Here is a 13,157-nt window from a genome sequence, read left to right as displayed (position 1 = left end):
TGAAGGTGAGGACCCACACCTGGAAGTGTGCTATACAAGGTATGTTTAGTCTGTATGCCAAATCAATTCATGCTCCCCCCCTCCCCCCGCCCACCCTGCCGGCCAACTTAATAGCTGCCATTGAAAATGAAGACAGTGGAAAGTTACAAGATTTTTTTCTTTTTCAGTTTCACACTGCCATATGATCGATCACTAACCATTTCACAAATCACATACAACTTTCAAGTCAGGTGCAATTTAATATACCAGAAATCAGTATCAAGACCAGGGAGAAAAAGAAATGAGCTCCAAAATATTGGCGACGAGAGACAGGGAATCCTCAACACTTTTCTACCTGTCTTTTTTTTTTTTTTTAATTTTTTTTTTCAACGTTTATTTATTTTTGGGACAGAGAGAGACAGAGCATGAACGGGGGAGGGGCAGAGAGAGAGGGAGACACAGAATCGGAAACAGGCTCCAGGCTCTGAGCCATCAGCCCAGAGCCTGATGCGGGGCTCGAACTCACGGACCGCGAGATCGTGACCTGGCTGAAGTCGGACGCTTAACCGACTGCGCCACCCAGGCGCCCCACTACCTGTCTTTTTTGAATTGACACAGGCTTTTGCATAACGGAAACCACGGTAACACAAAACTTGATCTTCACTCTCCTGGCGTCGAGACAAATCTTACGTGCACACACACACACACACACACACACACACACCGTTTATCTCCAAAATAGGCACATTTTTTTTTATTTGGTGATCCAATACGTTTTTAATTCAAATAGTCACCACATAACCTAGGCACAATATTAAGCATTGTACAAGCAAAGTAATTTACTGATTTTCATTTCAATTGCCAAAGAGTACAATAAGTGAATTGGTTACGGGATATACTTCTGTACATAAAAATATCCATGTATTTATACAAGGGTATGGAACAGAGTTTAAAGATAATAAAACCAGAACATCACAATAAATAGGATGTGTTCCTACAGGATAGCAGAGTGCGCTTTGTCAGTAAGCTGTCCAGTCTTTCTTCAAGGTGCTTTATATTTTTCTGAGCTAGGCTCACATTAACCAAAAGAAGGGTTAGGGGTTAGTAGTTGATTCTGAATCTGAATGCCTAACTTTCGTAGGTTGCTTTTTATTTGCATTTCCAATAATAGGGGTAGAAGATATGATAATTTATTTTCCAAAGGTCTTTGCAACTTATCAAATCCTATTGATTTCCCACTTCAATATTTTAAAACGCAGATCAATCTAAGCTCTAGCACCGTATGACCATGAGATACATGTATTTCCGTCAGAGCAACAATATTTTATATCATCTTTGTTCCTCTGGCTATAACAATTCTGTTTAGAAAAATTTTACCAAGCTAAAAAATAGTTGATCTAGGTTGTCATAAAAAAGAATATTAAATACCTTTGGTAAAAATAGATATATTTAACAAGATTAGAAAAGCAAACAGTTATAGTGTCAAAAGGAGAATATAAAAATGTACACGATAAAACAAATAAACCGACTTGTAGATAAAGTGAAGATAAGGCCACTCTTCAGGTTTGTCTCTTCCAGAGTTCTCTTCTTCTAAATGGTGGAAACTTTAGTAAGAAATATGGAAAATCCAGTCTTTCCTGTCAGCATGACACAAGTCTGATTTATCGTAACACCCTTCCTTTTTAAAAACCAAGGTTGTAGGACATAGAACACTCTGGTTTATATCTGTGAATGTAAGGAAACAATTCCAGATTTCTGTGATTTTAGGCCCAGAACATGGAGCTTTAGAGTTAAGCAAGGCAACAGAATCAGGTGCTCATCGCACAGTTTTTTCCCCGTACTGACATTAGCCTAAGCCGCATGGAGACAGCTGAAATACGGAACGCAGCTAGCTGAGTAAGCACAAGGCAACTCTGTCACTAGCTAGTGATGCACAACATTCATTTTTTTTTCCAGGACCAAAGACCTTTTCTCCTGTTATTCAGGCCTCTCCTCTCAAAAGAGCCGTTGCACAACTTCTAATTCCGTGTGGTGTCTCCTCTTTTAGAATACACTGTAAATCCTGAAGATGAAAGGTCCCTGAAGCAAACAACTGAGATTACGGATGGAGATAATGCGTAAGTTCTCTAACAGATCAGCCACTGAGCTGTACTGCTCTGGGAGAGGCTGTGCGTGCTGATGCGGTTATCCTCCTGTGTGCCCTCTGCACACACAGTCACACTCCTCGTGGTGCTCCAGGGCCACGTCCGTGAGAGATTTATGCAATCCCCTGACACCACTCTTTGGTCTCAACTGAAGGACCTGAAAGGGAACAATGTAAGCCATCTTTAAAATCAACCAATGTCTGTAACGTTTGATTTCATGGACAAGTAAAATTTCAGAAAAGAATCTCGGGGCCCAACAAACACTTACAAATTTTTATTTTTTTTCTGACGAAGGCATCGTGAACACCTACCCCCACCCTTCAAAGAAATCACAAACGATCATCATCTTTTTGCGAAAGAAAGGATGTTTTAATAGCAGCCACTTGGAAGGAAGCCGCCTCCGAATACGGAACGGTCCTGACATCGAAAGACCTACTGTGCACTCCGTTTCACTCCTCTGACAATATTACAGAGAATTTCGCCTTGATTAAGTAGTTTGAAACCACTACTGCCCAGCCGTCTTCCTGTTTGTTGGTTTCTTTCATTCATTCATTTTTTTCACACATTTAACAAAAATTTATACTTGAAGCAATACAAGTACTGCGATCCTGTGAAAGGAAACACGATCACTCTACAGCTGAGTCTGCTCAATTATGCCACTCATTAATTTTCTTGGCTTCGCTTCAAGTCCTCTATAAACTTGATGAGATGGATTAGATGTACTTCATAGACATCAGCCTCCGTCACAGCTAACTTTCCGCAGCTGGACCCACTGTGCAGTAAACGGAGGCTTGGCGATAATAACAATGATGCCTCTATTAAATGAACTTAATGTGCAGTTTGGCCTTTTAATAAAAAATATAGCAAAACAGACACTGATACTCAAGATATTTCCTTTTTACACTGCGACAGGAAGGCACAGCTATGTGTTCTGTAAAAGATTATCTGAAGTATTTGATAAGAACGACCTACTCGGTGTGTATTTTCATTTCTTATAATAGAAACAATAAAGTTTCAAGGAATTGTGTTTGTTTGGATTATGAACAAAGACCAGGGGACATAATAATACGGAGTTGTCTAGTTTCTCTGTTCTCTGGGTAGGACAGCGATAACTTCATAGAGCAACTTCTAAAAGATACTCTTCCGGGAAATGTACGTTAATCCAAAGAGGCACAAGTCGAGTCTCATGACCGTTTTATTTGAAGATTTAAAAGAGAAAAGTAGAGAATGTATACCTCATTTGGAGTATGTGGTCATATCAAAGGTTAATCAGCTAACATTTTTTGAATGCTTACTGGGTGCCAGGCACTGTAATAATGTTTTTACATACTTTAACTCACAAGAATTCTATGAAGTAATTTACAATTACTACCCTGATTTTACACATGAGTGACCAGAAGCGTTAGAGAGAACAGGGACATAACCAGTATTTGTACTTTGGCCAAAGATGAATTATTAAAGTCAGGCTGATAGATAATAATTTTATAAAGACTTAGAATATATTGTTAGTCATACATTCTACTGATTTAGTAACGTTCTTCCTAGAGAGCTAAACAGCAAAGTCTTGTAATAACTATGAGAAATAGGGAACTTTTAAAGCAGACTTTTCTATTGAATTCACAATTCCAAAATAAAAATTATCAAGACTATATGATTTTAACATGAAGCTTAACCCAATGACTGTCAAATATTATATGTGTCAATACTGAGTTACTGTTTTTGAACTTAAAGTGGCATCAAAACTGTTAAGATACTGGTGCTGTAACTTACCCAACTTTTGTTAAAAATTCCTTCTGGAATGAGGTTGAGTGGGTAGATAAACTGCAATATTGGCATAGCCAATGTCTTTAATTCCTAACTCCACTTGTATACATTTTCCCAGTTAGCAGGGGGAAAAAAATTACTATAAAAGGTAAGAGTTAGAGAAGCTACCATATACAGCCGTAACAGGCAGCCATGCCAGGCTACAATCTTACAATCGTTCTTTCCTCCAGGAGTGCTTATGTCGACGTGCAGTAACCGAATAATAGCACCTCCCCACCCCCGTCTTCATCTACTGATATTTGTGGAGATTTACAAATAGCAGAAGAATCGTATAATGTGGTAGTGATGCAAAGTCTTAGATAAGAAATTAAAAATACATGGGAGGGGACTTAATTAGTGCTCTCCTTCATTTCTTTATGAAGTTTTGACTTTGGAGGAGAACGATAGGTTGGAAAATGACCAACAGGTTCCAGATAATATTAAAGAAGACAGCAAGACAGAGGCATGTCTCAAACAATTTTGAGAGAGAGGTTCAAACTAAAATTACAAACCAACGGAAAAAAAAAATCCAGGGAAAAACTAAAATCAGAGAATATGGAAGAGATTAGATCAGGTACAAAAAGAACCATCAGGAAATAGATGATCATGTACCACTGCCCACACTGTGCAAACAAAGTGCCGTTAAATTTTGGGTACCATGGAACAATGGGGGGTGGTATTCACTACAAAAAAAAAAAAAAGGCAGTTGAATTATATACTTTTTATCCAGAACAGATCTATGCAAGAAAAGCAAGACCATACCAAATAAATAAATAAATAAATAAATAAAATATCCCATAGATCTTTTTGCCTGGAAAAGAATACTCTACCTATCTTGGGGCAAAATTCATTAAATTTTTATTGATCGTTTGCCATAAGCAAAGAATAAGGTGAAGCAGAGAGGGTGGGGAATAAAGATGAGTGGGAGAATAGCTAATATATATTCAGGGCTTGAAATATGCCAGACCCGGTTCTAAGTGTTGTGTCAGCTCCTTTAGTCCTCACAGTAAGGTATGAGCATTAGATGTTCACTTCACACATGAGGAGCCTGAGGTGCAAGAGAGTAGAAGCAATTTGCCCCAAGTCACACAGCTAACAAATGTCAGCTTCAAGCCTTGGCTTCACAGATGGTTTTCTTCAGTACTGCAATGTAATGTTATCTTTGTTCTTTTTGGTTCTCAATTCGGTAAAAACAAATAAAAATAAACAATAATTCTGAATGACATAGCAAAAAAAATCTCTAATAAACATGTCTTTAAAGTTCTACATATGCACAGAAGATGGGCTAGTTACGCTAGGACCAGCAGGAAACTCGGATGTATTTTGAGGAGGACGTAACATCTGAGCTCATATATATGTAAAGTTCCTGTCTTGCTTTCTGAAAAATCCTTTTGTGAGATAGAAAAATCTTTAAGGGAATTTTGAAGGGGGCAAAACTGGCTTCCAATAAATAGTATCTGGTACTTCATGTAAAAAGTAGTAAGAATCTTTTTAATAAGAAGATTATGCTGTAATATTGGGGCGCCTGGGTGGCTCAGTCCATCGGGTGTCAGACTTTGGCTCAGGTCACCATCTCATGGTTCACGAGTTCGAGCCCCGCGTTGGGCTCTGTGCTGACAGCTCGGAGCCTGGAGCCTGCTTCAGATTCTGTGTATCCCTCTCTCTGCCTCTCCCCTGCTTGCACTCTGCCTCTCTCTCTCTCTCAAAAATAAATAAACATTAAAACAATTAAAAATTATGCTATGTAACAATACTATCATCTTATGTATTACAAGCCTTTCAATTTTCTAAACTTATTTTTGAAACAATGGTTGAACAAAAACCACCGAAAGTGGTAAAGGAACCCAAATGGGGAATAATTGTTATATTTGTGGTAACGCAAGGAACATAATTCAGCTTATTAGTTAAGGAAACTAGTATAACAGAGGTGAAAGAGAGAAGAATTAGGGTATCTAAGCTCTGTCTTTGCTTCTGTCTTCTCCATGAGGTGGAATAGTCTTCAAACTGAAAACTGGAACAATAGGAATAAGAAAGGAATCATCAAAAGGAATTAAGGCCCAAGATGGGCTTCACTGCAAATGAATTAAGTCTTTGGATCCAGATTCATGGTATTCAATGATTTAATGATTTTTAGCACTATTTGAAATTCTGTTCAAAAATAATTTCACTTCTCTAGGAGTAGTACTAAGCTCAGAACTTACTTCCAAAATATACGACTGAGAAAAATTTAGGTCTCAGAAATGATCAATTACACCAAACAAATAACCCCCCCTTTTCTTTTAATAAGGTGTTTTGTTAACAAAAACACTATCACAGAAAAAAATCAACGATCCCCACAAAGCATTATAAAAAATTAAGACATGATGGTTACTGGAGATACTTGTGAGAAATGTGAAGTAGGCAACCATACAGTTATATATATCCACACGTGCGTTAGAGAATGCTTTGTGGGAAGCTTGTAAGAGGTGGTCATGGAATTAGATAAACATCCATAGCTGTATATGTGTACACACAGATAATGCACATATAACCACCCCGCCCAAAGACTAAAGAATAATGGAGTGATGTCATTCTGGAAGGCCAGTAAGTTTACGAGTACTTCCCATAGTCCCTTCTCACACAAGAGTTTTATCTGAGATTATAAAATAGATACCTCATACTCCGTGGCAAAAAGTTTTTCAATGTTTATTTATCTTTGAGAGAAAGAGAGAGAGCGCGGGTGGGGGAGGGGCAAAAAGAGAGGGGGGCAGGGGATCTGAAGCGGGCTCTGCGCTGTAAGCAGAGAGCCCAGTGTGGGGACTGAACTCACAAACTTGAGACCAAGACCTGAGCTGAAGTCAGAAGCTTAACCAACTGAGCCACCCAGGTGACCCCTGGGGCAACTTATCTTAATAACCCTAAAACCAATGTGATTTGAAAAGAAATTATATAAGTATAGGATGGAGGAGGATATGTTTGACCCAAGGACTGATTTAACAAAGGAAAGCCTGATGTGGACTCAACATCCGATAAACTTGTTTACAAAAGGCTAATACGACTGGTCAGGGTTGTATAGCTCTTAGAATGGTGGCTATAAACCCAAAAGTTGTTGGCTAAATCAGGTCTGCAAATATACCGTATTTAATAAGGACTGGCTTTAGAAAGCCCCAAACTGAATGATTTTAGGTGAGAAAAGATCACTCTGGTTTAATTCCCATTCTCATCACATCCTTTCATGGTCACCGATCAATTCTGATGCCTGCCTTGCTTGTAAGGCGGTTTATTTAATCTGTTTAGAACGACTGTATTAAGGGTTTTTTTCTGGACTCCCAGATTCCCAGTTCACAGAGGAGCAATAAGGCCGACCCCTGGGCACAGCCTGGCTGGAGCTCTCTGAGCCACCAAGCTCATGCTTAGCTCCTTCTGAAACTAGAGTGGAGACGATTCCCAGCGCAAGAATCTTGAGAAGCATGGGATGTAGAAACGAAAGTAGCACATGACTGATGGTGGTAAAGAGTCCATTTTTATCACAGACTGCCAGTTTGGGACATTACTTTCCACAGACTGCAATCTAGTAATTGTATGGAATAACACAGCTGGGAAAAACCTGACAGGTTATTCTATTTTACATTTATTTTACAGGGGTAAGTGCCCTGCTGATGGTCACAAGTTAACGGTAGATCTAGAATGAAAACAGTGCTCCTTATCTATTGGAATCCAATGCTTTTGTCCCACTTTATCAGCTGCCAACACAATAGTGCTGAAGGGTAGGACAGCCATGTCATATAAAGTGCAGTTTATGACGCTGGGTATATTTAGATGACTAACAGATAAAGAATTTTATTAATGTCCTTATGCACATGAAAAATTATTTCATTTAGTTAGTAGGTATTTATTTTGTGTTGTTCTTTTATTTAGTGTAAAAAATGAAAAGTAATGAGATGCAATGATACAGAAATGAAGTCAGAAGGGCAGATTTTGACTTGATATAATTTAAACGTTTTATAAGATTAAAGCTGACTCATCAAGAGTGTTTTGCTTCCTGGTATAGGAGTGCTACACAACGCTCCTGGAGAAAGGCTGGGTATAACTGGGGATATGCTAGCAATAACAACAATTTGGAGTGTGTAAGTTCTAAGGTTCCCAAAGGTCTGAAAAACAATCATTACTAACATTTAATATTTATATTTTCCTTAATTCCACAGAATAAAAAGATGAAAGGAATCCATAAAGGGTTTAACATGCTTTTTGGGGAACATGAATAATAGGAAGATTGGTAAAATTACGAATATATCTACTTGGGATTTATGTGCCCATGTTGCCTCAAATGGAAAAAGAAATATCAAAGATCTCCTTTCTCCAACATAGACAATAATTTCTTTAAGTCTGTCTTTAAAATATTTTCCCTTAGGGGCGCCTGGGGGCTCAGTCAGTTAAGGGTCCTACTTCGGCTCAGGTCATGATCTCGCGGTTCCTGAGTTCGAGCCCCGCATCAGGCTCTGTGCTGACAGCTCAGAGCCTGGAGCCTGTTTCTGATTCTGTGTCTCCCTCTCTCTGCAACTCCTTGGCTCCCACTGTCTCTCAAAAACAAATGAACATTAAAAACAAAAAAAAATTAAAATATTTTCCCTTTGTATTTGGAAAAGTTTAAAGTTGAAAAGTTTCACCCATTTTCTCCGCTGCAGAACACATTTTCGTTTTTGTAGGACAGATGAAACCCTCACTGACCGCCCACGTTGTATTGTCAGAGGACAAACTTTCTACAGCTTTAACGCCTGGACATTTGAGTTAAAGGTCCTAATTTTAAAAAATGAAAACATGTACTAGTTTGTAAGCCTTATTTCTCCCCCCCCACGGATGCTGTGTCTCCTTTCCGAATAACAACCCATTGCAGATACACAGTTTTGTTATCTTCTGAGATGTGGAGGAACCCGAAAAGAAAATGACACACCTACCTCATGATATTTTTTAGTGACTTTACTCGGGACGCACTGACACTCATTGCAGTTGTGGAGACAGCAGGCACAGTTTCCACCACAGCGTTTAACCAGGAGACAACCTGGCCAGAAAATGGTATCGGTTCTCTTTAGTTCTTCCCTTATGGACACCGAGAAGTTACGAGGTGTGCAGCTGTATAGTCTTACCTCCTCTTTTAGAAGGTTCAGATCCACCACTACATGGCATAAAAGGAAGCAAAGAAAAATACATGTTCATGCCTTGAGCCTGAATTCATCTCATCAAACTCTTTTCACAGAGAAACCGATCTTGTTTCACAAACAATACGGCCAACAATATCCCTTCTTATTTTAACTAGGTTTTAGGGCTATTGCAGCTCGCCAGTGGGACTTTCATTTTATAGTAAACAAAGCTTCATTATGACTGACTGACCAATAAAGAGATACCATTGTGCAATATTAAGACCAGAGCCAACAAAACAGTCGAGAGCTATAAATAGGAAACTTTATAGAGAAAAAGAGGGCTACACCTTTTAACCCTCGTAAAACAGTAAACAAGGAGAGCACTGGAGGAAATAATAGAATGTAAAATGATGAATGCTTTGATTAAAAAACAAATGGAATTTTTAAAAGGATTAGAAGCTCATGCAATTAATGAAGAACAACTTACAGAAACATGCAGACAGAACTTTACATAACTTTTTTTTGGCAATAAGACCCAGAAAATGTAAAAAAGGCATGAAGAGAATGAAGTTTTGAGGACAATGGAGTAGGCCATGAGTGAAAAAAAAAAATGATACATTTTAAAAGGGCTGAGGTTGCTGAAAACCTCTGCTTCCGATGCATGGAGTAATTCATAAAGTCTGAAATTCAGCTTAAGGAGACTCCTTCAGAATTCTATTCTTCTCCTTCTAAAGGAGGGAAGAAGTGTCTAATTTGTAACAATTGTCTCTATTCTTTTGGTAAGTTGGTTAACTATATAGTGTTTTATCCTTCAAAAGAATACCTACTTGTGAAGCCCAAACAAAATATTCTTTCATCAGATTGTTGGAGTAAATTCTCAAAGCATCATTGTTTTTAACTAGAAAATGATACTTGCCTCAGTTAAATGATAGCAAAATAGCATGTCCTACTTAATATGAATTTATACATAACATGAATAGTACTTAACCGTTAGCATAAGCAACTTTATAATTTTAATGTCTGCTTTATGACTTTGCCTTTTTCCCTCCCTAGAAACAGTCAAATAATAGCAGTTCCAATAAAATTGAAGAGTTTTGGATAACACACAATTCATCAGAAATTTTTCTTCAAAAATAAAGATTTTATTAAAATTTGGAATATTACCTAAATATAATAAATCTAGTTAAATACCTTTTACTAATAAGGGAAACATTATAAAGAAGAATTGAAAAAAAAAGAAATACATTTTCTGGTTAAAGATGGCTTCAAGTAATAATAATCACTATGTACTCCAGTTTTAAAGAATTAAGTGCCAAAAAAAAAAATTGAAAAAAAATATTGGGGGTGCCTGGGTGGCTCAGTTGGTTAAGTGTCCGACTTCAGCTCAGGTCATGATCTCATGGTTCATGGGTTCAAGCCCTGCATCAGGCTCTGTGCTAAACGCTTGCTCAGAGCCGAGAGCCTGCTTCAGATTCTGTCTCCTTTGCTCTGTGCCCCTCCCCTGCTTGCACTCTGTCTCACTCTGTCTTTCAAAAACGAATAAATGTAAAAAAAAAAAAAAAAATTAAGTGCCAGTATTTTAAAATAATTTTCAAATGACAAGGTGATTAAGAATCAAGTGCTTGTTTTCTTGTTGCCTGTTTTACAATTCTGTATTTACTTGCACACATGATAAAATTTTCCTAAAATGTCAAAGGAAGCCAATGGAAGTATTTTCAATAAACATATTGTAAATCATGCATATGCAATTGTAAATTATAAGCACATGTAAACTATATGGTTGATTAAAACCTTGGTCAAGTATAAGGAAACGTCAAGGAAATACCAATTCAAAAGGTTCATTTCAACATCCTATTTAGCTAAACAATTATTTTTTCCAACTCAATAGAAAACCGTTGTTTTGAGTATTTAAAGATTTCCCTTTCAACTGAAAATTGATCATGTGAAGGAAAGCTTTTAAATATTTAAGAGGAAATGAGTTCATTCTTTTGAGTATCATAAAAGACCAACTTATCTCTAATAAAAGTAATGAGATAATTGAGTTAAATCATGTCACACATTTCACCCGATTTCATTTCACTGAACTAACAGTTATTTGTACATACTGCTCTTTCATTGTGAAAGCTGTGTATGAGTTTATCTGAATCTTTTCTGTAGAAGTTAGTATCTGGGCAAGAAGGGTTTAGAAAGTCTAAAACATGCACAAACATACAAAAGCTGGTTGCCAACACTTTGAACGCTGATTTAAGATTTATACCTTTTTAGAATGTGAATGAAGCTCTTAGCCTTCAAAGGCTATTCATCTACCTCAGTGTTAAACACACTATTTCATGCAACTAGAAAATGAGACTGTATATGTTCACTTTAAAATGTTTACTTAACCACAATAAAAGGTTAGATAGATTTCCCAAGTGAACTGAGTTATGATACCTGCTGCAATGTGAAAATTTAAACACCCTTGCAACTTGGCTTCCACTCATTTATCATGTTTGACACAAAAGTCAAAGCCCTTTTTAAGTAAGCCTGACTTAGAAAATAAGGTATTTTCTTTTTCCGCAGTAGCAATGTATGAATGAAAACCTTAAGCCAGAGGAAGAAAAGGGGAAAAAAAATGAAAAACATTAATGCAGTCCACACCGGGCTAAAAAATACAAATAAGGATTTTCAATGTGGCATATCTTATTTGAAATTTAAGCTTCCCACTTGTAAGGCTTCAAGCTCATCTAAGCTTCATTAAAATAAGTCATGTGACTATAATTTAATGTCATGAATTCTCCATAAATTCTCCAAACATTGTGAAGAACTTCTATGCCAAAAAAAAAAAAAAAAAAAGAACAAAAAAGAGAAAGATCATGTCCAACACATACCTTTTTTTTTTTTTTTTTAATAGCTTAGCTATAATATTATGGAAGTTTCCCTCTGCAAAATATTTGAAAAATCAAAATCGGTGTTCGGGTTCTTTATATCCTTGTCATAACTACTCCCTAAGACAATACATGCATTAGTTTGTCTTTCTAAAGAATGAAGATTTTGAGCATAGCGCCAATTAAAGTTGTTTTTCCTAATGCAAATTTTCTTGTTCAGATTCACCCCTACTGCAAGTTTTACTAAAAAGGTAATACCCCTGAAAAACAAATCAAGGTTACACTTCACTTTGTTCCTTGTTCATTCTTTTAAGATATTCAGCCCAAGGATATTCTATTACTGCAATGCAATCTGAGGGTGGTCTTTCTAAGATGAATGTGGTAATACTGTGATATGTTTATTCTGTGGAAAATCAATTTTGATGTCTAATTAGAAGCTTTTAAACATTTTACTCCTTGTTCCTTTGTAGAAAGACCCTTGGGAGGGGAGTTGGTTTTGTCTATATAGATGTTATCCCACACCTGCATTTTAGTTTACGTAGAGTTCCAAAAATATACACTGCTTTTCTCACACTTACTGTATGCTTAAAAAGTTAATAGTTTTGGCAAACTGCAAAGGACATCAATTTGGAAAGTGCTAAATGAATATTTGAAAGAGCTGGTTCAGTGCTGGATGCTTTTAAATACATCTAGCCTCTGGCCAAATCTTCACTGAAGCACCAGGTGGAGAGGTGCAGGCTTAAAGGCATGGCTAGAGGGGAGATTTTTAGGCTGGAATCCTGAGATCAGCTGTCAAAAACAAGATCTGAGCTTAGAACCTGGTTTACTCCCTTTGCTTCTTCCAGATCAACATGATAATCTACTTCAAATTTAACAAAGGCTCTATTCACAAGTGTTTCAGCCAGCCTTGCAGATCTTCATTTTCCTGTTCCTAAGTGGGAGGGAAGGGAAGTGTTCGTAAGTTATTCATCAAGTTATTCATCAAGATCCAATCTTATAAATATGTAACAGCTTTCAGCATCTGGACAGGATTCCGCTGCCCATGTACTTTAACACCAATTTCAAATATTGCTGAAAGGAAACCACGTCTGTTGGCATAGCAAAATATCATGGTTGGGCAAGTCTGAACATGACCTGCTGAGATTAAAGCTCTTGATCCAGAAGGGCTGCAACTCTTAGCAGGAAAGGGCAGGAATCGGGTTTCTTTCTGACAAGATTTAGAAGAACAAGTCTGGTGCAATCTGCCCTTG

General features: G+C 37.3%; 1 protein-coding gene across 1 annotated transcript in view; it reads right to left on the bottom strand.

Moving 5' to 3' along the window:
• Positions 1-219: 219 nt before the first annotated feature.
• The window catches only part of PDGFC (platelet derived growth factor C), a 205,917-nt gene continuing 192,979 nt past the window's right edge, over positions 220-13,157 (bottom strand). The window contains exons 5-7 of the mRNA XM_045464701.1: positions 8,861-9,078; positions 575-2,280; positions 220-334 (exon numbers count right to left, since the gene is read on the bottom strand). Coding sequence (XP_045320657.1) covers positions 2,164-2,280; positions 8,861-9,078 — 335 coding nt within the window. The 3' untranslated portion in view covers positions 220-334; positions 575-2,163. The remainder of the gene's footprint in view (positions 335-574; positions 2,281-8,860; positions 9,079-13,157) is intronic.

This window comes from Leopardus geoffroyi, chromosome B1, assembly GCF_018350155.1.
Source record: "Leopardus geoffroyi isolate Oge1 chromosome B1, O.geoffroyi_Oge1_pat1.0, whole genome shotgun sequence".
Lineage (NCBI taxonomy): Eukaryota > Metazoa > Chordata > Mammalia > Carnivora > Felidae > Leopardus > Leopardus geoffroyi.
The sequence above is the reverse complement of the archived record's forward strand: the minus strand, read 5'-3'. Positions and strand labels throughout refer to the sequence as shown.